Source organism: Podarcis bocagei, assembly GCF_964188305.1.
Source record: "Podarcis bocagei genome assembly, chromosome: 13".
Lineage (NCBI taxonomy): Eukaryota > Metazoa > Chordata > Lepidosauria > Squamata > Lacertidae > Podarcis > Podarcis bocagei.
Window position 1 is genome coordinate 29155957 of NC_138138.1, and position 26425 is coordinate 29182381.

At 44.7% G+C, this 26425-nt stretch overlaps 1 protein-coding gene across 2 annotated transcripts in view; it reads left to right on the forward strand.

The window, feature by feature from the left end:
- The window catches only part of SLC4A1 (solute carrier family 4 member 1 (Diego blood group)), a 41144-nt gene that overhangs the window by 6767 nt on the left and 7952 nt on the right, over nt 1–26425 (forward strand). Inside the window, exons 1-12 of one of the 2 annotated variants that reach the window (XM_081168982.1) lie at nt 3195–3346; nt 12383–12459; nt 12920–13097; nt 13682–13817; nt 14509–14647; nt 15982–16060; nt 17389–17576; nt 18313–18514; nt 19887–20111; nt 21812–21960; nt 22846–23040; nt 25775–25945. In XM_081168982.1, the coding sequence (XP_081025108.1) occupies nt 3205–3346; nt 12383–12459; nt 12920–13097; nt 13682–13817; nt 14509–14647; nt 15982–16060; nt 17389–17576; nt 18313–18514; nt 19887–20111; nt 21812–21960; nt 22846–23040; nt 25775–25945 (1881 nt within the window). In that variant the 5' untranslated portion in view covers nt 3195–3204. Of the gene's footprint in view, nt 1–3194; nt 3347–12382; nt 12460–12919; nt 13098–13681; nt 13818–14508; nt 14648–15981; nt 16061–17388; nt 17577–18312; nt 18515–19886; nt 20112–21811; nt 21961–22845; nt 23041–25774; nt 25946–26425 lie in introns of those variants that run through there. The other variant, XM_081168983.1, reaches the window with a different exon arrangement.

Here is a 26425-nt window from a genome sequence, read left to right on the forward strand (position 1 = left end):
ATGTTTGGAGTTTTGTCGTAAGCTTATTGAAGTTCCTCAATAAGGAGATCAGTAATGAAAGACAAGACAAATTTCCCAGGAAAGGAGCTTGCTTCTACCACCTCTCTTTCCCTACAGTTTGTTACCTAGGGAGTGTCTTGGGTAAATCCTAGCTAGGAATTGTGGAAAGAAATTTGCTTCAGTTCATCTTTTCATGTGAACTTACCTAATGCATTGTTCGTGAAACAATGTGCAAATAGAGAAAAACACCATCATCATTTGAAATTCACACTTCTTTGAATTTTGCGATGCAGCTCTCCAATGTGCAAAAATGCACATATTGGGAGGGGAAAGTATGCATCAAATTACATATATTAATGAAAAAAACCTAATGCATTTGTGCACCTTAAAGAAAATTGCTTGCAAAAATGTGTGCATTACGCCAAAGTGCGTAGAAAAATGTGTGTGTTAGGAGAAATGTGTGCGAAGGTGCTGGTGAATATTCATGAGGAATTGCAAACTGATGCATAAATGTGGCAAACTGAATTTAATGTTGGAAAAAGGAGAAAGTTAGAGAAAGAGAAATGATCAAATTCAGCCCTCCCTAACTGAGCATGGCTAATTCACCCAGGACAATGGCAGAGCCAGAGTACAGTTGCCTGGCTGGTTCCTTGCTCCTTAAACATCAATGGAGTATGGAATGTGCACTGGATTTCAGTGTCCTCTGCAGTGACACACAGGGTCTCCACGGCAGATGCTCAGGGAGGTTTCTCAGCAGGCAAATCATTATGGGAAGGATTCCCTGGAAAACTGCAGCAGGGACAAAGAGTTAAGTCCCCCTGTGCTCCATGCCAGGATCCCAGTCCAGAGCAGCTCCCCTCCCTTCCCCAAGACACAGACCCCAACTATTTGTGAGAGGAGCAATTCTTAAAGGCAGAATCATGTGAGCAATCTAGTGTGTAATATTAGATTGAAAGAAATATGGGTGTGGAGGGGAGATTGTGTTGCACTGAGAAGGGGGAGGGTGGGGGTGTGTGAGAAGGGATGAAGGAGGCATGTTCCTTCAGGTGAACCAACTGCTAATTACTGTTTGACCTCTGAACTTGCTGTAAGAAGAATGACCCAAGGTGGAAGCAGTGGATAAGCAAAGGATCTCTTGGCTCATCTCGCCTGTGTATCTTGTTACTAACTGCCTAAATGGTCCTGTACCCAAACTCTGAAAGATCTGCTGCAGCGCATCTCTATTTCACTTGCTCTAACCAGTGCAGATTCACCCCAAATGCGCCTTCTTGACTCATTCTCGGCAGCTTCCTTCTCAGCGCAAATAGAACGTGGGTCAGATGAGCAGAGGTGGCCCTAGAATTGGGCGGAGGGAGGCAGCTGTCTCCAGTGGCAGACACAGGAGGGGGGGTGAGGAAGGTCTGTAGCAATGAATGTACGTTGCATGCAGAAAGTTCCAGGTTCGATTCCTGACACATCCAGATAGGGTTGGGAATCTCCAGTTCTTGAAACCTTGGAGAGCCACTTCCAATCAATGTGGGTTGATGGCTTGATTTTGGCAGTCAGCTAGATGGACCAATGATCTTTCTTGGTATATATAGAGGGCCTTTCTGTGTGCTATTCCCAATTCCACAGGTTGTCTTCTATGTTGGATTTATGCTCCATGGGGATAGGAGCGTTCCTGAACTTGATACATCTTAGCATTGTATTCAGTGGTGGCATTTGGGTTGTGGCAGCAACAATGGCATTCGCTGGAAACCCGTACCCTTGTCATAAAGTGATTCTGATCAACCATACATGAAAATACATAAACCCAGAACATTTTGCATGCCATGTTAGGCTTGCTATTTGTGTTTGGGTTCTTACACACTTTCTTAATTCCTAGTTCTTATTCACATCCCTCTTTCCTTGCAGTGGGAGAGGGCAGAATGGGGACCATGCAGGAGAGAGAAACTCTTCTATCACAGAGTTTATAACAAAGTTTCAAAGCATAGTCAGGACCTTGTTTTCATTCAGATCCCTCTGCTCCCATCCACACGATAAACTTAAAGCATTCTTATAGCTTTGGACAGTCATGGCCTCCCCCCAAAGAATCCCGGGAACTAATAAAAATACAGCCCGTAACAAAATACAGTTCTCAGGCTTTTAATATTAATGACCAGTATCAAAAGCTTCTCTCTCTCTCTTAAAGTTGTTGTGAAAGAAAGTTCAATAAATGATGGGAAGCACTATGCAAAACAAGAGTCACAAAAAACGCAATGCTAATCTTTTAGTAGTAAGTGGCAGTGCTGTCTGGGTTGAACAGATAGTTGTTGTGCCTGTGAGCTGGACCATGTCTCTTGCTTACAATTTTCTGGTTGCTGTTTGTGTGTTCCAAGCAATGGCCTTGAGTTCTGGCATCCTCTGCTTTCCCATTCCTCAACCTGTTGTCTTGGGACAGGAATGGTGTGCGATACAAAGAATGAAAGATAGCACTTTTCTCCTTCTCCCAGAGTCACATCCTCATCATATGTTTCAAGCACATTGTCAGCCTGGATAGCTCAGTTGGTTAGAGCATGCTGCGGATAACACCAAGGTTGCAGGTTCGTTCCCCATATGGGACAGCTGCCTATTCCTCCATTGGAGGGAGTTGGACTAGATTATCTACAACTGTATGATTCTATGAAGCAACTGGCTTCCCCCAAAGAATAAGGGGCCTGTAGTTTAACCCTCACGGGGCTACAATTCCCAGCACCCTTAACCAACTGCAGTTCCCAGGACTCCTTAAGGGTGCTAAATGTATGGTATGGATGTGGCCTGTGTTCTCTAGGGGACTGAGCTGAGCAGTTTGTGTACTGGCTCCTTTCAGACATTTCTGAATTTAGAGTAAGAGTTCATTGCTGCCCTGCACAGCTCTTCACCCCTTCCTCAAGAAGGCAGGCAGGTCAGCTCCAAAGGCAGGCACTCTTCAACCTAGGCATGATGCTAAAAGAAGACTTGTAGGAAAGCAACCAGATTATGAATCACCTTCAGCGTGACTTAATGACACTTTGCCCATACCCTACTGGGTCTGCATCCCCTTAGTTCACGCCAAAGCATTTCAGAGTGTTACCTGGCTGTGACAGTGGAGGAATTTTTGCAAAACAAACCCTAGTCAAGGAACCAGGGGCCCATGTTGTCCTCCCACCTCCACCCCCCATTTCTGTACTTTCAGATCACCAAGTCAGCGCTTGCCAGCGTCTCTTTATGGTGTGTGTCTCTTTCTGTCGTTCCTCCTGGCCTGGTCACCGCCGGAGAGCATATCACCTGAGTAGGAGAAGGAGGATGGAAAGGGTATCCCCCTCAGGGAAGGCAGGACACTTTCAGAGCTGTGAGGACAATGGACCAAGTGAGTGCCATGCAGTGGCATTTTCAGTGCAGTGATGATGCTGTGTAGTGGCTGAAAGATTGAGCTGCAAAACCAGGTTTTCCCTTTTAAAAAAACAAAAAACATTCTGCCTCTGCCATGAACTAACTCATACTAAGTGACCTTAGGCAAGCTAACATTGTGTAACACCCGTACCATATATTGAAAGCACGTGGCTTCCCCCAAAGAACCCTGGGAACTGTAGATCACCCCTCACAGAACTATTGCAAGGAAAGTTATGAAGAGAGTTGTTAGTTAAGATAATTAAAAGTAACAGTGAAATTAAGAAATGCAAATTAAGTGAAAAAGACTGGAAAATTTTTCAGATGTGATTGATGGAAGTCTAAAAATTGTATAAGATATGAAATTATGTTAAATGACTGTTGAAAATGATATGTTAAAAACTAATAAAAAGAGAAAAAAAGAAAGCACATGGCTTCTCCCAAAGAACCCTGGGAACTGTAGATCACCCCTCACAAAACTACAATTCCCAGTACCCTTAGCAAACTACAGTTCCCAGGATTCTTTGGGGGAAGATGTATGACCTTGGTCTCACTTTCCTATCTGCACTATGGGGGTAATAATACTAATTTACTTCACAGTAACACTTCTGAATACCAGTTGCTGGGAACCACAGGAGGGGAGAGGCTCCTGCGCTCTCTGGTTTCCCACAGGCATCTGGTTGGGCACTGTGAGAACAGGATGCTGAACTAAATGGCTCATTGGCCTGATCCAGCAGGTCCTTCTTATCTTCTTCATACATACTGTGCAGTTGAATGCTGTAGCTTCAATCTAAGCAGTGAGCAATATGGATAGAACATACATCATAAAATCAATTAAAATTAAGCATAAGGATTGTATGGGAAGTGCTTTGAAGACTCTAAAGGTTTGGTATAACTGTCCAAAACAATTAAGGTGGCATCTTCAGAAATGAATTGTGAGGGGGAAGAGTGCAAAATTCCTGGGTAATTAGCCTCATAGATAATTGTAAAGAACGCTTTTTTTAAAAAAAAACAGTCAAAAATCCACACCAAAGTTTTAAAAGAATTCTGCAGTCTGAGTGCACCATGCAAATAATTTATGGAAATGAGTGCAGACCTATGCACATTACAGAAGTACTTATAAGTTCCCTTCTGGCTTCTGTTATTTCTGCAGGCATTGCCAATATGATTTGAAACCTATCTTTGCAGCTGTGACAGCTAGAAACTTGCATATATATATATATATATATATATAGAGAGAGAGAGAGAGAGAGAGAGAGAGAGAAATTAAACATCACATGCAAAGATGTGAAAGAAAGCCGTGATGAGTGCTTTTTGTTTTTTTACAAAAACAGTGGCATTGGGAGAATGAAGGAACATTAGCGAAAGATATTTAACATTTTCACCACTAGCCACTTTTCCAATCCAAATGGTGACACCCCACCTCCTGACTTCCTTTCCCCACAGTTACAGAAGTATGTATGTATATGGGGGAAATAACTGAAAAACATCAGGAATCCCACAAGGGGAAGAGCAGGGCAATATGGCGTAGGTTTGCCTGCTGGATAAAGATCTACAGACCTATGCAGCTAAACACTCCTCCCTGTTCTCTTGCGTCTCTGCTCAGAATCATGCCCTCTCACGGTCACTGGCAAAATGTTTAAGACTGAGGCTTTCTGAACCTTGGAGAGGTAAATAGGCCTAGCGGATTGGCACTGGGAACAGCTGAGGAGCAAGCCAATCACTGCAGTCCTTGGATGTATCCAGCACCAATCACCTGAGGAAAGGTGAACAGTGGTGTTGCAGTAATCCCACCCCTTGCCTCCCCCACCGGCTATCTCATTGGTGCAAGGAATAGCTGAGGAGTGTACACACCAATTTTTGATCAAGTGTTGATCAGTGATCAGTGCCAAAGACCTGGGGAGGGGAACTGTGGGCCACATAGAAGTCAGCCAAGGGCCACATTATGGTGTGCAGGTTGCCCTTATGTGATATAGGACCACTCCCCAGCCAATCAGAAGGCTGGGCTGGGAGCCAATCTGGGCTAAAGGTTACCTGAGATGCTTTATGACTGGGACTATGACCTCTGCTTCTCGTCCTGTGGAAGCTGGTCCATACCGGACAGCAGCCACCTTACATTTTGCTCTGTGAGTTTTTTTCTCCTTATCAGGCAATCAGTAACCCACAAGGATGTTTGCTTTCAGCTTCTCCTTGAATGCTTCTGCTATTGATGATAAATAAAGATTTTGTTTGAAATGAAGACAGAAGCCATTGAGTGCGAGCTGTTTCTGTTTACAGTTGGTTAAAAGCAGCTCTTTGGGTTATTGGTGTGTATGCATGTGTAAGAGAACGGATGAATGTGAGCAATATGAAGGACCATTTAACGCTGTTTCTGTATAGGCAGTTGCCTGACTCCATCATTCTCAACATCATAATTTTTTTTAGCACCATCAGTGTGCAAATGGAGGTTTGCAGAGTGAACATGACCCAAAGTGCAGCCGGCTGCCACAACGAACTGAGAAATTCTTTTTGAACAATGGAAATAAGGATGGTGGAGGGATGGTGGATGTAATAGATATGTCCAAACGCAGTTACACAAAGTGAAGTTTCAGTTCAGCATGAAGACTAAGGGGGATAAATCAAAGATCTAAGGAGATTTGAGGCAGGATTTGAAGTGGGAGGGAGGTAGTGGTTAGGAAAGGAGCTCCAGACACAGGAGGCAGCAAAAGATGATGGTTGGATGTGTTTAAGGCAGCAGGTGGTATCCATCCACTAACGCAAGGATTTCAGCTTGCTCAACACAAGTTCCCCTACTTCTCCAAAGGCACTCAATGACTGGTAAATGCCAGGCACTTGTTTCTAACTTTTGTAAGATTAAATAATATTGAATTTTAATTAATTTTCTGTTGTCTATAATTTGATTCTAGTTGCTATGCAATTATTTACACACACACAGAGGCAGCCTTAGGCTCCCTTGCCACAACATTTCTTGCTACACACCTGAGTGAAGCCTGCCACCCTAGAGGTCCTGCTCAGTTCCCTCTCCACAACTGAGCTTTCTGAGAAGTTGCTAGACATCATCCTGGCACTTTCAATCCATACTTTGTCATTTTAAGGACCAGAGACTTGCAGATGGAAGGCGAGAAAGAAAGCTGAGGTTCTTGGGGATCTCAATTCTGCACTCCGTATGCAAATTTCTGTGCTCGTGCAGTGCAATCTCCAAAGCTTGGAACAGACACAGTTTCAGCACAGTAACAATTAAAGAAGATGGGAACCCTATAAGGGACGGGGGATAAATTCAGTTCACACGGAAAGGCTAACATACCTAACAGGCATTTACCAAAGCAATGTGTGAACAGAAACCCAGCCACCCTTGAAAACTTGCCTTTCTCTGAATGTTGCACTGCAGTTCTCCAGCCCAGCAATGTGTACATGCAGATGAATATATCAGTGAAAACAACATGCAAAAATGATTTATACTAGCGAAGATTGCATGCAAAAATGTGTACATTAGGAGAAATGCACACTAAAATACTGGTGAATTTTCATGAATACTTTTTTTTAAAAAAATCACAAAGTGATGTGGGAATGTGAAGAACTGAATTTAAGATGGGGGAAAATAGATTCACCCATCCCTAGATGTTGTGCTGAATTCTACTGCACCCACTTTCCCGTTTGCCTACTTTTATTCTTTCTATTTTATCCTGCATCTCAGGATACAGATACAGTGGTATCTCAGGTTAAGTACTTACTTCGTTCTGGAGGTCCGTACCTAACCTGAAACTGTTCTTAATCTGAAGCACCACTTTAGCTAATGGGGCCTCCTGCTGCCGCCGCGCTGCTGGAGCACGATTTCTGTTCTCATCCTGAAGCAAAGTTCTTAACCCGAGGTACTGTTTCTGGGTTAGCGGAGTCTGTAACCTGAAGCGTCTGTAACCTGAAGCGTATGTAACCCGAGGTGCCACTGTATTACTTGCTTTATCTTATTGCTCAGTGCTGTCTGCTGCAGCTCTGCTCCTCTTATATACCAAGACCTTACCCAGCAGGGAACTTCACCTGGTGATTAATAAAGTGTCCTGGCTTAACAGTGAACTTGGAGGGCTTGTCATGGCTTGGTAATGAAGCACTTCTTACAACTCAACCTCTTGAAAGCCTCCAGGCTGGTCCCCTCACCTAGATAGGAGCCCAAGGCCCCCTTTATTTACTGTCAGCAAAGTTAGAGTGGCTTTCAATTTACTATGAACACAAAAACCACTTGTGACAGGAATTTGAGGGTGGGGCCCAGGTGTCCTGCTCTGTTGCCAAAAGGGGGGTTTATAGAGCCAAAACTCCAGGAGCTCTTTTCTTTTGGATGCCGGACGGTGGACTGTGCCTGCTTTTTAGGGTATGTGGGATAAAGCTGGTGGGGGCAGTGTGCATGGCGGTAGGATCAGTACCATGGCCAGAGATTACCTTTTAAATGCATTTTTGTGTGGAAGAAGTTGAACATGTGTGCAAGAAACTTTGGATGTGGGTTGTGAGGGCTTTCTGAAAAGAATCAGAATTGTTTGAAGGGACTAGCACTGGGGACCAGCACCATCACTCTTGGTCTTGAATGTGGAGGTGGTTGTTCCCATGTTGGAAGTGCCAACCTTTCATCTGGAAGCTGTTTCCCCTGATCCATAGAGACTTTCCACAGGGGAACATGCTGAAATAAATGCACTCTGCACCAACGCAGGGACAATGTAATCTAGTCTTATACCCTACGTTTAATCTATTCTTATATCCTACACTTAATGGGCTGTGGCAGTGAAAGGAGAGCTGGAGCAAAACCTTGCCATCAGCTAAGACCAGGGTTGCACATACAGAGCTATCAGTCTCCCCTGTTTGAATCTTCATTGTGGTGGGCAGAACGGGGGAAATTTGTCGTAGAGATACCATCACAATTTGCGATTCGCAAAGAGGGCAACATTCTTTCTTGAACAGCGAGGAATATATTTGGTACTGACAATTTGTAGTGTAATCCTGAAGAGTGTGGGTTTTTTTGTAGGGAATTCGCAGCCTATTTGTACATTGCAGTTGACATACAACAATGAAAAACCAGTTCCAGACTCTTAGTCAGGTAGGGTTCTGGGGAGGGAAGGCTGCACTTAAATTCCAATATACTTTCCCTTCGGAGAAGTTGATTTTGCTTAAACCTCAGAGCCTGAATGGTAACTGTATTAGGCATCAGGATGGTATTTGAGAGAGCAGAGTGGCTGGAGGTGACGCTCACTGGGGTTTTCTTGTTTGATTGTTTTCCCTTGCAAGTGGCTTGGCTTGCTTGTTTGAGGCTCCTGTTGTTGTCTCATGGGAACCATCCACTGATGCAAACTCCTCTGTGATTGTGGCACACACCATAGTCTGGATCTATGGGGAAGCTTGGAACTGGCTGGTCCCAACTTTGTGTGGAACTAAATGTGACAGTGGCAGTTCTGTGTCTTGAAACACAAGTCACTACCAAAGCGTGATGTGGAAGCCATTGAAAATGAAGAAATTGTGCCTGGAGGTGTTGAACTCTTCATGGCTTTGCCATTTCTCTGTTTTGCTCTCTTACACACACACACACGCACAGAGAGAGAGAGAGAGAGAGAGAGAGAGAGAGAGAACACACTTTTTTGCTTGAAATCATCCCCACATTTGAAAATATAGCTCTGTGACATCTGATTATGCACTTGGTGCAATGAACAGGGGTAGACTTTGGAATGCAATACAGTCGTACCTCGGAAGTCCGCCGCTACTTCTGTGGCTTCCGATTGGCTGCAGGAGCTTCCTGCAGCCAATCAGAAGCTGTGCCGTGGTTGCTGAACGTTTTGGAAGTCAAACAGTTTTCTGGAACGGATTCCGTTCAACTTCTGAGGTACGATTGTAATTGCTTTGTTGCTTCAGACCATAGGTAGGCAGACTAAGGCCCAGGGGCCAGATCTGGCCCAATCGCCTTCTAAATCCGGCCTGCGGACGGTCCAGGAATCAGTGTGTTTTTACATGAGTAGAATGTGTCATTTTATTTAAAATGCATCTCTGGGTTATTTGTGGGGCATAGGAATTCGTTCATTTTTTTTTTTTCAAAATATTGTCCGACCCCCCACAAGATCTGAGGGACAGTGGACCGGCCCCCTGCTGAAAAAGTTTGCTGACCCCTGCTTCAGACCAAGGATCCACTGAACCCAGCAGTCTATTCTAACAGGCCTGGAGCCGACTTCCCCAACCCGGTGCCCTCCGAATGTTTTAGACTACAACTCCCTTCATCTCTTGGCATTAGCTCTGCCAGTGAGGGCTGATGGGAGTTGGAAGGCCAAACACCTGGAGGTCACCGGGTGGAGGAAGGCTGCTTTGGAATCTCACTAACAAGGTATGGCCTTTCCTGTCATTTTCTTCCAATGCCTAGTAGCTGATAGCTGACGCAACATATTATTTTTGGCTCATGCAACATACTAATCTATGTTTTAATAATCGGTAATGCCAATTCATTAAGCAAATGGCAAAATCCATGGAGTTAATATGCCAATTTTCAAAATATTAATTATATATATGCTATTTCTTTATGCTAAATGGGATGACCATGGCAGGAAATGCTGGCTGCTCCTACTTATCATAAGGGATCAATTTAAGATAAGGTCTTCACTGCCTTTTGGTGGTGAAAGTCATTTAGCATGCCATCCAGAATTCTGCTACTTGCCCAAGTTGTGAATAAATAAAGAGGTGATGTCGTTTAATGGCTAAGAGAGTAAACTATGAATCAGGATCTCCGCAGCTCAAAAGCGATCTATGCATGCCAAATATTTTATTATTATTAAATTGCTGACACTCTTCCATGCTTTTATACACATCAAATCACCAAAGTTTGATTTGGAGCCCTTTTTTGAGTTCTGCATAATTTAGATGTACATTGTGTTCTTGGTGTAGTGTCATTTTAAGGTGCTAAATGTTAAAATACGTAAGTCAGAGCTGCCATGGGGTTGGGGGCACCCTTTTCCTTGCCTCCCACACTCTACTCTGCATGGAAGCCCCAAACAATGGATCCTTTTGCCCACTCAAAGGATGACAGAGATTGTCAGAAACAAGGGCTGCTGTTTGGTCTCCAATCCTGAAATGCAGGATTGCCTGGATAGCGCCTGGAAGATCAGAAAGTGGAACCTTATGAGATAGGAGCAGAACCTAGTGGTGCCTATTTGGGGCCAGACAGGAGAGCCGGCCTGTGCCTGATATCTCACAGCCTGGTGGACATAGGGCTAAACAGAAACACTGCAGCTTTTATGCAATTACCTGCTGCCTTTATTTTGGCTTCTCACCCTGCGGTTTTACAATTTTTTTGAGACTCGGAAAATGATGCTAAAATCCTGAAGTTTCAGGTCAAACCCAGCATCCTGCAACCCCCTTTAGAACCTTTCTCAATGATCAGTTGCAGCAGTCAATATATATAGAGCACCAACTTCCAGAAATTGACAGCAGGAAGACAATACCTCTCTTATCTTTTACGCTCAGTTGAAATGAAGGTCCTGACTTCTGATAATGGGAGGAAGAAAAGAAAACAGTGGGATTTCAAAAGCCTATTCTGTTGGCTTTACAACAGCTGGACAAATCTTTGAATTAGGGGAAGTGGAAATAGAAAGAAGGAGCTGTGCAAAATTGCAAGAGAACTCTGAGAAACTGGGTTTGCACCAATTGTCTTCTTTTTCTGGTACCTGTCAGGGGCACAAAAACTGTTCCCTACTTTGTCCCTGTCTTTGCCTTTTTGAAGAGATTGAACATTTGGAAGCTGCCATTTAGCTCAGTACTGTCTGTTTTATGGAATTGTGGAACTGTAGAGTTGGAAGGGACCAAAAGGGTCATCTAGCCCCACCCCCTGCACTGCAGGAATCTTTTACCCAATGTGGAACTCGAACCCATGACCCTGATATTAAGTCACTACACTGCCTGTCAGCAGCTCTCCAGGTTTTCAGGCCTACCTGGAGATACTGAGGCTCAAACTTGGAACTTCCTGCCTGCAATCAGATGCTCTGCCACAGAGCTATATCTTTCCCACTGGGGATACATTTTACCTTTTGGCTATTCTTGATGTATCAGCCACTTCCACCTGGCCTCTAGAAACTCTTGTCTCTAGTGCGCACCATCGATTCACACATTTTATTCCATTCTGAAGGAGCGTCTCCACCCCCATTGTTCTACCTGGACACTGAGGTCCAGTGCCGAGGGCCTTCTGGTGGTTCCCTCACTGCAAGAAGCCAAGTTACAGGGAACCAGGCAGGGGGCCTTCTCAGTAGTGGCGCCCGCCCTGTGGAACGCCCTCCCACCAGATGTCAAAGAGATAAACAACTACCAGACTTTTAGAAGACATCTGAAGGCAGCCCTGTTTAGGGAAGCTTTTAATGTTTGGTGCATTACTGTATTTTAATATTTTGTTGGAAGCCGCCCAGAGTGGCTGGGGAAGCCCAGCTAGATGGGTGGGGTATAAATAAATTATTATTATTATTATTATTATTATTATTATTATTATTATTATTAGGCCTCCAGGGAGCTCTGGATGGTTAAGCTGAGGGAGAAGAATGACCACCTCAGAGTTACCCAGGGAACTACATGGCTGAGTGAAGATTTGAACCTAGGCGTCTCCAGTTGTAGTCTTAACAATTTAGCCAGTATGCCACCCTGATTCTAAGGACAAAGTTGATTCCAGTTGAGGGAATATACACCAAAAAACCCGCTTCTGTCACACACCTGAAGTTCACCTGGGCCACACAAGAAAGGGAACAAAGTGCAGTGAGACTTGATTAACTATTGAGACCCTGCGGGACTATAGATACATTGCTGTGGACCTGGACAAGGACCTGGACATTCTAGAAAATGAAGCTTACTGGATGTCCTTTGACAAGGCCATATCTGCCAGCTTAACTTTATTTCATGTGGTTGTTGGGGGCATATAGTTGGGAAATTTCATGCATGCTGCATGGAGCTTCTTGGAGGAATTTGGGGAAGGGGTGGGATTCAAAAGTAATAAATACACATATTTTTCTGTTGGCAGGTGGCTCCTCACCTGAGGAAGCATTAGGAAGTGGGGAGGCTGCCCCACCACCCTCCTATCGCAGAAACACACATGAGGTAAGTTCCTAGGGACTGGAGAGCTTTGAATTTTACTTTGTCTCACTAACAAGGAAGCTTTTCTTTCTGGCAGTGCTCCTTGTGTCTTTAATGTGCTCACTGCAGGGAGAAATTCAACAGGTGAAACTATTGGCCTCCCACTAAGCTATCTCTGTACTTGCATTAGATATATCGTTCTAAAATGTCACAGGACATACTAGTAAGTTAAAAACGTTCCTTATCTTTTTGTGTGTGTGTTGTCAAAAAGCAGTTTCCCTACTGCTGGTTGCTCTGCAGCGCCCTCTGTTGTCACGTTTTAATAACGTATCATTCACGTTACAAGCGAAAAACATAATATGTCCATCTATGTTATAAAAACCATAACTTATAAACCATGAGTGTAGATCTGCCTAAAGAGCTCTGAAAGGGGAAGGGGAAAGGTGGCCACCATAATCGCAGGGCCCTTTGCTATACTCCCCAGGCATTTGTAGAACTTCATGAACTGGTCATGGACAGGAATAACGAGCTTCGCTGGATGGAGGCTTCTCACTGGATCAACCTGGAAGAGGATTTTGAGGAGATGGGGCACTGGGGAAGACCACACCTCTCCTATTTGAATTTCCAGAGCCTTCTGGAGGTGCGCAGGGCTTTCAGCAAAGGTGAGGGAAATTTCTGTGAGATTTGTGCCTGTTGTCGCTCTGTGGCATTCAGGAAATGCAGCATTTATGTATGAACTGGCCCTCAGGTTGAGCACAGGCAATCATTTTTAGGAGCAGCTCTGCTTGCCTACAACCCATAGGCAAACATGCCCACCACTTCCAATTCCCTCTCGCCTAAATCCTGATTTTATGTTATTTGTCCTTGCAAAGGGGAAGATATACAAATTCCAAATGACCATGTTGTTTTGCCCCTAGAAGAGATGTCGCTAGGATAATTTTGAAGACCCTGTCTAGGGCCCCACAAAACAAGGATTATCTCTTTCAGCAAAGTTTGATATTAATACATATATTTTTAAGGTAGCTTAGGGGGAAAATATGTTTCAACCCATTCAACAGCATGAGCATAACCTTGCTGAAAAATCTGGACTTTCCGAAATAAGAGTGACAACAATTTGTTGGGGGAACTGAATAGTCATCTGGAAAGATTCCCAAATCCTCTTCCTTTGTACCTTTGAAATTTTAGCAGGCATATCTTCTGAATTGTCAGGTTTCAGCCAGTGTGTTCCTTCTTTCTACTCTTCTAGGAACTGTTCTTCTAGACCTGCAAGAGAAGAGCCTAGCTGGGATTGCCAATCAGATGCTTGATGAAATGATCCATGAAGGGAAGATCAAGCCGGATGACCGAGAGTTAGTCTTAAGGACTCTCCTACTTCAGCACAGGTACACTTCCAAAGCACAGCACAAAGTCAGGGCATGATCCCATTCCCTCCCTGCTGGCTCCAAATTCAGCCAGAGTGCAGGAGGGTGCCCATGTCATATGTGGTGTTTGTGCCACTTAGAGGGTCTCTAGAGTGCAGTGTGTTGCTGATAATCCCAGACGCACTGGCAGAGGAAGAGGAGTGCAGGGGGAGCGCACCACCCCCGGCAGCGTGATCACGGCAGGGTGCCATCGTGGCTACCCCCCCCGGCATGCTGGGCACTACGCCCCCACAGGTGAGCCACACCGCCATCTGCTCTCTGCCCCCCCCCGGTGCCAGAGCATGAAGCTCCGCCACTGCCCAGACTTCCTCCTGAGCTTGAATCAGGGGCAGGGAAATATCCTCACAACCATTTATGAGGGTTTGGAAGCTCAACACTATAGAGACAATACCTTTCCCAGCTAGGACTGGGCCTCATCTGCCCCATCTTGTGTGGGGTGTTGAGCCTACTGAATATTGGCTCCCAACCTCTGACAGTTTCACATGTATCAGTTGCCTGTGAATGAAACGAGTCATAAAGTATTTATTAATTTTAATTATTTACTGGATGCCTGCTTGTCCGAGGTCCTAGACATTAAACTTTTCTCCTTCCCTCCCTGCCCCTTCTTTCTTGGTTCCTTCCCTTCCCCTCATTTATTTCCCCCTTTGTCCAGTCACCCTGATGAGTCTGCTTCAGTGGGGACTCTTCTGCCTGGGCGGCTGGACAGAACTGATGGCCAGGACTCAGGACAGCCACTTCTGCAAGAACATCACCAGATTGAGATGAAGACCTTCCCTGCTGACTCAGAACAGGTAAGAGAACTTTCAGTCAGTGGGTTTAGGAGCTAGAGAAGACCAATCTTGTGAACTCAACTCCAGGAACTCTGGGACTTGAACCAGAATGGAGTCACACTGGGTTAAGGCTGGGACCAATTTGTGATCAGTCCTTGGAGCCCTCTTCAGGTATAGAAGGGCACTTACAACCCACTGTTCATTTGTAAATCAAAAGCCTTTCGTTTTGTATGCCTGTTTGGCACCATAAGATACTGATGCTCTGTTCTCCGAAGAATGCATGCAGATTAATAAGAGCACCTTTACTCGGAAGTAAGCCTCACTGAGTTCAATTAGATTTTCTCCCTGCTAAGTATATTTAGAGTTGCAGCCTGAATCTGCAAAAGTTGTCATTTAAAAAAATAAATATTAAAATTTGGAAATAGGAATACAGAAATTGATATCAAATGTATTTTTTATCAAAGCTAAAAAGCTAATCTAAATAAAAAGACAGACCAGAAAGGGAAAGAGAGAAAGAGATAGAAAGACAGAGAAAGAAAAGAGGAACAGGAAAAGAAAGAATATATATCTGTCAGCTTTATATAAAAAATATTCAACACATCCACTTCAAGATAACACCCAACAAATCTACTTTTTATAAACCAACATTATTTTCCATCTTCAAACCCAAATGTCATGAGTGCATTTTCTTTTCCACACAAAAAGGCTATAAGAAGTTTCCAATCTTTAGTAATTGTTGGTAATGACCTTTCTCTTATTAACATGGCAACTTTGCCATCTCAGCTAAATCCAGTAATTTTGACAACAGTTCCTCCATTGTAGGTAATTATGAGTCTTTCCATCTTTGTGCATATAAACGTCTCGCTGCTGTAATCATATATTGAAAATGAAGTTCCAATTATATATATGTAATCATATATTGAAAATGAAGTTCCAATTATATATTCGTAAGTCCCAAAAAGGAAAAGTTGCCATGCTTTCAGGGAAGGGTGAGTGCAAATATATATGCATTCTGAAGGCAGATTTCTGTTCCAATGGTCAATATTTGTATTTATTTATTTATTTATTTTAAAGAAAAACTAGTACAACATTTAAAAACAACCATAACCCAAGACCCCCACCAAACACAGCAGATCTTCATATTTACATGTTAGATTTGGAGTTGACATTCACAACTAAATGACTGACTGACATAAATGACTGAAAATTCTAATTCATTCATAAAAATGAAAACATTGTATTCTCAGAATCCCCCATTCTGAGGGCAGCAACAGAGCACATACTGTGAAATGAACTTGGGCCATGTCAAACTGCCTCATGACTTGGGGGTTAACTGCTTGCTTCTCTTGTTGCAGGAAGGCTCCAGCGGTGGTATTAAGAAGCCACTGGCAGATAAGATCCCACCTGATGCAGAAGCGACACTGGTCCTGGCCGGTAAGTACTCTTAACTTGTGCAATGGCACTGTTAGGACTGGACAGTGGGACCCTCATAGCCCTGGGACCTTCAAATGGTGCCCAAGAGCTAGAAGCAGCAACACATATACAAGGAAGGGTAGAGCTTTGGCAGGGTGAGAGTGGCTGTGAGGTGAGCCAATCAGACACCACCTATGGGGTTGTGGAGGGGCCAATGAGAGCCTTAGAGCAATGAGGGGAGGCCAGGCGAGAGATTGTGGCTGCCATTTTGGGTGCCATGCTCTCGCTCTGTGCTCTCACTCCCCAAAAGTGCTGGGGGGGGGCCTGCAATCTTGTGCAACCACCAGCAATGCACATTTGGGGGCATCACCTGAGATTCCCCCCCCAAAAAGCACTGGGGGGGGGCAAGATCACGATGCGGGTCATGTAACTCACCCAGAAGCACATCTTGAAAGATGCATGTCCTGGTTTTTGACCTGAAAAAGTTGGGCAGTATAGATTGTAGTCTGCCCCGATACCTTCATGAACACAAATAGTAAAGAATACCTAATAAACAGGATGTCTGGAGGGCTCCTTTCTCAGAGGTCTCCAGATATTGGAAGAAAAAAGAAGGAACATTGAATGGGACCCAGGGCCTCAGTAGTCTGTGTTAGAGCTACCCTATTAACCACAAAAGACTAGTGAAAGCATTTCTGTGCTCCCAGCTCCACCTTCCTTCTTCCTTTCTTTTCTCTTCCTTTTTTTAAAAAAAAATTAACCAAATTTAAAATCACAAAAAAATTAACCAGATTCAAAATGTCTGTCCAGCGTAGCCTTAGACGTTTTGGTGTTTGAGATGGAAAAATCCAAAAAAGATGCTCCCTACGGTTGCTACAAATATATTAATTTTTAAAACAACAACAACAACAGACAACTTGCTGGAGTTTAAAATTGCCACAAATTTGCCCCTCCACCCTACCTAATGGTAGAGCCAGTCCTGATTCAAGCCAACATGGGATATAATATAACTTCTTCCTTCTACAAGATGTATGCTAATCTAGCAAGTTTGGGAGGAAGGAAGTATGTCCTGGTTCTTGCTTGCCTTGTGCGTTTTGTCAGGGGGAGCCATGTTTCTCCCTGGCAAAAATGCTGCTTCGCTTCTCTATCTGGCTTAGCCAAACTCATTTGCAAACTTTGCTCACTTTGCTGTCTCTCGTTTTCTTCCCGTGTCCCTATTCTCTTCCACTCCACCTCCCTTTGCCTCTGCCTGGATCCCTTCCTTTCCTGCACATGGTTTGTGTTTCTTTTTCTTTCTGTTTCTGTGCTAAGCCCCCTAAATGATGCCCCATACCCATCCATCCTCCTTTCAGGCCGTGCCAGCATCGTGGACCATCCCACTCTAGCCTTTGTGCGCTTGAAGGATGCTGTAGAACTGGACTATGTTCTGGAGGTTCCTGTGCCTGTCCGATTCCTTTTTGTGGTTCTGGGCCCAGATTCCCCTCACGCCAACTACTACCATGAAATTGGGAGAGCCATCTCAACAATGATGTCTGAAAGGGTAAGTTGGAACCCTCCATAACTTCAACTTGCCCAAGAAAGTACAGTGGTACCTTGGGTTACAGATGCTTCAGGTTACAGACTCCGCTAACACAGAAATAGTACCTCAGGTTAAGAACTTTACCTCAGGATGAGAACAGAAATCACGTGGTGGCGGCGCGGTGGCAGCAGCGGGAGGCCCCATTAGCTAAAGTGGTACCTCAGGTTAAGAACAGACCTCCAGAACAAATTAAGTTCTTAACCTGAGGCACCACTGTAGTTGGAATTTCCTTTCAAGGAAGGAAGGATTGTATAGGTTAGGCATGGGGAACTTGTTGCTTTCCAGGTGTTGTTTCCCATCACCTCTGACCATTTTGCCATGCTAGCTGAGGCTGGGAGTCCAGCAACATTATTCTGCAGGGCCACAGGCTTTTCCCATCCCTGTTTTAAGATCTAGAATTTCCCTGCATCTGCTCAATCACCTGAGTATGGTAGACAGAAGCACTCTGGAAAGGTTGGACCTCATACTCGTGTTGCAAGCTTAGCTTAACTCTTCTGGAAAAACAAGAGCTAAAAGTGTTAAAAGTAGCATGTTAAATTAAACAATGTGGACCTGGCCATGTGCCACAAGCCATGTCATCATTCAGGACACAGGAAGATCCTGCGGAAATTCACCCCAGGAACTGCCCCTTTTAAACCATCCCAAGCACAACATTTGCCTCCCTGAGTCTCCATGTTTTTCCTTCTTCCCTGACTAGGTGTTCCGCCTTGACTCCTACATGGCAGGAAGTAGGCAAGACTTGTTGAAGAGTCTGGATGCATACCTGGACTGTTGCATCGTTGTCCCGCCCTCTCATATCCAAAGTGAAACGCTCGTTAAGTCGTTGTTCCCAGTGCAGAAGGAGCTCCTGCGAAAAAGGTACCGGCCGGAGGAGAGGACGGAGCTCACCAAACAGCTTGGTATGTATGAATCACTGTGGGGTGATCTGCAGGGAACTTTGCCTGATCGCTACCAAGCATACCTAGGGAACCTAGGAAGCTGCCTTGGGCTGAATCAGATGATTCTGTCATCTAGCTCAATATTGCTTCCACTAAGGGCCCATCCATACTTACGTTTTGCCCCGCACTTTCTAAGCACAGGTTTGTGCTTTCCTGGTCCATGTCCAGGCACGCCCCCGCCTCCACTGCTTTCCCCAGGAAAACCTGCTCTTTGACGTGGAATTGGAACAAACAGCAACTCAGGTTTTCATTGGAATTATTGTCTGCAGTAAAGAGAGGGTTTTCATAGGGAAAGCACCGGGGCAGAACAAAGCACTTGGACACGGAGATTCAAAGTGCAGACCTGCAAATAATAATAATAAAAATAGTAATAATAATAATTTTACCCTGCCCATCTGACTGGGTTACCCCATTCACTCTTGGCAGCTTCCAACATATATAAAAACATAATAAAGCACCAAACATTAAAAGCCTAGAATGCGACACAAAAGGGGGTCTGGAAGAGCCCTAAGTGGAAGTGGCCCTCCAGGATTTCAGACAGGTCTCCTCGCCTTACCTGGAGATGCTGAAGATTGAGCCTAGACTCTTCTGCATGGTAAGCAGATGCGCTCTCCCTGAACTATGGTACTTCTCAGATGTTGTATATTATCACCCAAACAGTTTGGTGCGTTTGCTCCCACATGGCTTAATTACATTTGCAGAATTTTTAAACATACATATTTTTATACATGTATTTTTATTGATTTTCAGAAGTGTCTAATAAACTCATTTTGTATGCAGGTTTGACTAATGTACACATTAAAACAACTTCTAATAGAGTGCATTTTTAACACTATTTTTACTAATATATTCATTTTTATGCATACTTTCCCATGATGTATGTATTTTTGTAAACATTGCTTGGTTGTAGAACTGCATCGCAAAATTCAGGTAAGTGAGAATTTCAGAGGATGGCTATGCTTTGGTTCTCACAATGCTTTGGAACCTGAATTTGATGGATTCAACTTTAAACAAGAACCAAATAGAATTCTTCATCCCTGCAGCTGCCCCACACCTAATGTCATAGATAATGTCAGGTGTAGGGCAGGTGTGTGTAGCTTTGCCAAACCTCTTCACAGGCCAAAGGTGGAGACCTGTTGTGGGGTTCCTCACCGCTGCCTTAAGCGCCTCCCACAAGATTTGGGATGAAACTCATGAGCTCCACATAACGCAAAACCTATGTTCGCAAAAAACGAGGCTTACAGCCCTATTGCGGCCTCCAGTAAAACATCAGTCCTCTTTTCCCTTCATTCATTCAGCCTTGTCAGCCCCTGTGTTCTTATGTCTCATACAGAGCAAGAATTGCGGGGCCAAGCCTTCAAGACCCCAGAAAAGGATGATGATGACCCCTTGAGCAGGACTGGCCGGCCTTTCGGAGGGGTGGTGAGGGACATAAAACGCCGGTACCCCAAGTACCTCAGTGACATCACGGACGCTCTCAATGCTCAGTCTCTGGCTGCCGTCATCTTTATCTACTTTGCTGCCCTTTCTCCTGCCATTACCTTTGGAGGCCTTCTGGGTAAGGGAGCTGGGGCTGCTCGCTGCACCCTGACAAGTAATCACAAACTGGTTATAAGTGAGGAAGTACTGTTATGAAAATGAGGAAAATATTGCATCAAACTGGAGTTCCCAGCAGCTCGGCACCACTTTCCCTCTTGAGTTTCTGCTGGACAAAACAGGACGGGAAGTAGAATGACATAAAGTTTCCCAGCAGGTTGGGCTATGCTGGTTTGTTTATTTTCTCCACATCCTTCTCATACGTAGGTGGAGCATGGCAGGGGCGAACAAAGGCTAAGCAACACCGAGGGTGCGGCAAACCACCGGCTGCGCACGCATTGCGCCACTACGTACAACGCATGCATAAAACACCGGGCATGTGTTGTACGTAGTGGTTTGCCGCCGGCACCACCTAAGCGCCATACGGACAGTGGTAGGATCCTCTGCTCGTGGCTGCAGCAGTGGCAGAGGGATCCTCTGGCTGTAGCGGCGAGGGAGGGATCCCACCGCCATCTGTACAGCGCTCAGGCAGTGCCAACAGCAAACCGCTATGTACAGCACATGTGCAGCATCGCTACGTACAGCTCATGCATGCAACACCACGCATGCGTTGTACGTAGCGGTTTGCCGCCGGTGCCGCTCGAACGCCCTACAGACGGTGGTGGGATCCTCTGCTCGCTGCTGCAGCTACAAACGGAGGATCCTCCACATGCGGCTGCGGTGGTGTGATGGCTGCTCGTGCTGCTGCGCCCAGAGGTGGCGGAGTGCCTTCTTGTCACCCCTCCAGACATGGCACTGGGGGGGGCACCATCCACCCCCCTTGTGACGCCACTTGGACTTGGCCACATGAACAACAGCTAGAAAATTATGCCAGAAAAACCCTATTAGAGGCTACTTCCATGTCTTGCTTGCTGACTGATTTGCTTATAGAACAGTTTTATACCACTATTCCCATAATCAATGCTCCAACATAGCTTACATGTAAAGTAAATAGTTATAAAAGCAATTTAAAGCACAAAAACATCTGTATCACCTTTGGACTGCAGGCACTCCTTTGCTACTCATCTTCAACTATGTGAAATTTATTTTTTGACATTTATTTTATTCTTTTAATGGCTGGATGCTGGTAAACTAAGAGACCTTGGTGACATCTCCTCCAGCCAAGGGGTTCGGGGAAGAATAAGAAAGATAAACTCTGGCACACCTTCCGGAAAGATCTCTAGCTTACATTACAAAGCAGATACTTAATAGACCTGGTTATTTACTCAGCAAGGAAAATAGTTTGACCATTTTAGCAGTCGCCCCTTCACTGGTTGTTGTTTCTTTTGCAGAATCCTGTCTTACAGCTATAAAATCAGAGGGCTGGAGGGGACCCTGAAAACCAAGGCCACCCACAACCCCAAACTCATTACAGTAATTAAGGCTGGTGATAGATGGCATTTGTTAAATAGGACTTAAAGGGATTTTTGCTCATGGTGTGCCTCCATTCATGTCACTTTCAGCTTCGACAAGCAGGCTTTTGTTTTGTTATCAACAGCAAGACAAAAGAAATAAGGATGTGCCTTGAGAAGTTAAACTTCTCTTAAGAAGAAGCATTGTCTATCTCCAGTTCAAAAAAATTCAGCCCTCTTACTGATGTGCCAGTTAGATCTCTGAAGTTTCTTAAAGCAGGAAACACCCCAGGTTTGTTCTTTCTTGCCGATAATCTGCTGTTGCTTCCAGGTGAGAAGACTAAGAAGGAGATGGGAGTATCTGAGCTTCTGATCTCCACGGCAGTCCAGGGTGTCATCTTCTGCTTGCTTGGAGCTCAACCTTTGCTTGTGATTGGCTTTTCTGGCCCCCTTCTGGTCTTTGAAGAAGCCTATTATGGGGTAGGTATCCTGCTATAAATAACATCCCTGTTGAATGATTACTTGTTTAAACACACTAAAAAGCGTCTTTAAACTTATGCAGTCCCCAGATCCACCCTGCTAATCAACGGAGATCACCATATGTTACCCGTCCATTCAATGGTTACCATAAGATGTAGTGAGGACTGTTAGTTTACACTGCTTTTAAAACAGGGTAGGCAAATTTGAAATGGAGGACAGTTCTATTATTCATGGTCTTTAGCTATTACATGAAATGGAACTTCCATGTTTGCAGGCAGTATATCTCTCATTACCAAGAACAGCATAGAACCCTAACCACTTTCCAGGTGGTTCTAGCTGATCACAGATGGAGACAGAATGCTAGATTAGGCAGCTTTTGATCCAGTAAAACCATTCTGCCTGAGCGTTTGCAGGTTTATTTCCATAACCCTAAGACGGGGTGGGAAGCATCTTGCCCTCCAGATGTTGTTGGACTCCAGTTCCCATCAGCCTCAGCCAACATGACTAATGATCAGGGATGGATGGGAGCTGGGAGTCTAAAAACATTCACATTCCTGCCATAAATGGCAGAAACTTGCTTCCTTTTAAAAGAACAAATCTCAGATTCTTAAGATGTTGAACCTCACATGTACCAAACTCTGCTTGCTTGTTGTGACCAGAAGCCACAGACCTGGCTATAAATGTCTATGCAGGTTTCACAGGAGGAACGGGCTACAAGATTTCAGCATGGCCCATGTAGTGTATCACAAGAAGGGCCAATACTCTACATTCTGGATAGCTGTTTAATTCCAGAGCAAGTTCAGCTGAGGGGGAAAGAACCATCAACATCTCACTAGCTTCTCCTTTGCTTTCCTCTCTGCACCCCACCCATTTCTCTTTACACAGTTTTGTCAGAGTTTAGGGATTGAGTACCATCCGGGGAGAGTCTGGATCGGCCTCTGGCTTATAATATTGGTATTGGTGGTGGTGGCTTTTGAGGGCAGCTTCCTGGTACGTTACATCTCCCGCTACACCCAGGAGATCTTCTCCTTCCTCATCTCCCTCATCTTCATCTACGAGACTTTCTTCAAACTCTACAAGGTAACATGGCTTATATTTCATTCTCCCTCCCTTCCTTTGCTTTTGTGAGGGAGCAGCTTTGCTGGCACAAGGAACAGGCTGCTTCATGGCCACAGGGTTCCTCAAGACCCAGGAGGCAGGGCTGAAAGTTGGTCCATCATGGCCGTGTTTGAGCACTGAGCTCTACATAGTACCTATTTTCCATTGTCTCATGTGTGGCCTGGCTTCCTTTGTGCTTGAATGCTGGATCCTGAGAGATTTGGGGCCCATCCACATTATCATTTGTCCAAGAGGCATTATTATTATTATTATTATTATTACGTGGACAGGCGGAGTCCCCCTAACCCCAGGCAACCCCGGAGCAGAATAATGACTCAAGAAAATGCGCTATGGGATTAAAATTGCCACAACTTTATTAGGTTTCAGATGGAGGGAGACTTTGGCTCAGGCATTGGGCATTTATCCTTCCCAGTCCCCAGCCGGGGATCTGGGAGACATCAGGGTTATCCAGAATGTGTGGGGATTGGGCTGGCTCTGGAGAACATATGTTCAAGCAGAGAGCCCGCCCCCTGTTTCGCCGCCGTTGCAAGGGAGAGCAATGACAACCTCCCCTCAAAACGACCCCTTTAACGGGGAACCCTGGGATCAGCACCGCATGGGCTGTGTGGGTCACTGCTTCATGCCCCCTCCCATTTAGGAAGATAGACTAAAGGATACTACCCAAGGCCTGAAACCGCCACCCGAGGCCACAAAATCGCGGTCTTGCCGCCAAGACTACCTACACCTGAAAAGGCCCTTTGCCATCCGACATCCATTCCAAAAGGCCATGCCTAATGTCACTCAATTTCAGCTCTGTGACCAGAAATCACAGGGCAAATGGAAGTGTGGCTGGGCTCTTGGTCTTGAGTTCTGAGCATGAAAAATGACCCGTCTTCAGACTTTTCATGTTGTCTTCAGGCAGACCACACCATACAGTTAAAGCACAAGGCTGCCCTCAAAAAAATCCTGGAAACTGTAAATTGTATGGTCCAGAGCTTGGAGTTTTAGCTCTGTGACTGAGGAAACTACTTCCTCCCAAAGGAGCACAGGGAAGCTCAGGCCCAAACCGTATGTTACAAGGAACACACAGCATCTTCCTTACAATGTTTTGTTAAAGACACACGGTATGCGTGTAAGAATGTAAGATATGTTTAGGAAGCTGCCACCTAGTGGCCAAAAGTGTTTCTTGAGGAAAAATTTGGAACTGAGCATGCTTATGGCCTTTGGGAGTGGTTCCAAGATGGATGTCACACTAAAAACTATATAACAGAAACCAAGATATTAAACCAGTTATTGTTCATTAAAACTCTCGCAGCTTGCTCGGTTTCTGCCTGCCTCACTCCATTTCAGAGCTTGATGGTGTCATGCTGCTTCTTTAATTAACCGTTGTCTTGGAGGCAATATGTGAAAAACAGCAGCTGTGTTTCATGTTAGTCATTTGCACCTCAAGCATCTTTCTCAGTGTTCTCCATCCCATTGTTTTGGGTCATCAGGTGAGCAAGAGACAGGGCTTTGAGGTTCTCAGATCTTATCCCCACAAGCTTTTTTTCAACCAAAGTTGCAAAGGTTTTTTTATTGCAAATATGCAGTCATTTGCGTGTTTGTTCCCTGTGGCAACCAGCCCTGCCACTTTTATCCCCATTTTACAGATGGAAAAACCAAGACAGGGAGGCACAAGACTTTATCCAAAGCCACCCACTAAGTCCATAAGCGAACAGTGTATCTCCCACATGCATTAATATGTGCTCTGTTAATCTCAATTGATGTTCCCTGTGTATTACTGCATTTCTGCTACTGAGAGATGTCCTTTTGCCTCAGCTTGTTACACCGTTTCCCTCCCTCTCCACTGCCCCCAAATCTTTGACCATGCATAGCTACATTTTATGACGACGGTGACACCTTGTACAGTCTCCACCTTCTGAAATCCTCTAGAATTGCTATAGGTAGCCCCTCCTCTCCCTCTGCCCCTCCCTGGTAACAATTTGGCCACAGGAAGCGAGGCTGTCATGACATAGTTTCCATAGAAACTGAAGAGCAAAAGCAAGAAAGGAGAGATTGAAACCATGTAGGAAGAATGAAATGGAGCTCTAGCAAATGTTTAGAAATTAGACTGGGTGGACTAAGTGCATAGGAGACGAGCCTTTCGGAGACAGATGTTTGAAGGATAAGCAGCAGAAATGCCAGGCAAGGGCCTAAGAATAGGGGCAGAGGTTTCAACCTTGAGTCCCTGTTAGCATTGTGATCTGCACAATATATTTTTGTTACTTATTTTATTGACTAAATTTGTATGCCTCCCTTCATCCAAAGATCACAGGGCAGTTCACAACATAAACTAGGCCTGATCTATGTTTGCAGCGGAGCGAAGTGCTAGAGATCTGAGGTAGCAGAATTCGTGATATGATTTCAGACTGAAGGTGGAGGGACACTTCTCTCTTTCTTTTACACGATGGGGATTCAAAATGGTACCTCACTGCCTGTATTCTAAAATGGTGCAGTCAACTCTTTCACCTCCCTCTGCTTCATACATAGACCAGGTCTAAGACTTACTTGTGTGCTGCGGGAGAAAGGGTAGGAATTATTTTGTTGCATGTAACAACGACATGATTTGGGTGGCGGTGTGGGCACGTGTAATTTTGGTTGGCTGTGTTGTATGGTGTCTCAAGTCCTTCCCACTGTCCTGCCCATTCCACATTCTAACACATCTTCCCTCTTACAGATTTTTGAGAAATTCCCTCTGCAGAAAAACTATAACAACACTGTTCTAAATGGGGATCCAGACCATCCTGTACCCAACACAGCCCTGCTTGCCCTTATCCTCATGGCAGGAACGTTTTTCATCGCCTTTTTCTTGCGCCAGTTCAAGAACAGCAGTTTCTTTCCGGGCAAGGTAAATCCTACATTGCATGAGTGAAGTAGGACTTTGGCATGTTTGGGGATTTTGGAAGGGGGCGGCTTAAGTCTGTGCCTGCACTAACAAATTCGTTCTGTCTCTGTATAATGGCCAACCTACAACTGGATTTATATAGCAAAGGGCAGACTTCAAACTGAAGCAACAAGACACTGGGAGAAGTATTTTGGTCAGCAAATTGGTTTAGAATAAATGGGGCTTCCTTAGCATTCCTACCACATTGTACCTGAAGTATTAAAAAGTAATAAACAGAGCTGCAATGTTTCATCAATTAGAATAATCAATTTATAACGTGCCGATTGGAAAGCAGATTTTACATTTTTTGTTGTTATTTTTATCACAAGTAGTTCTAAAAACCAGATATGGCAGGTGCTATCTTTTAAGAAGCATTGCTTCTGATATTAGAGATAAGAAGGAAAGCCTCTTCTCTAATATACTTGCTGCAATAGATGTGTGCAT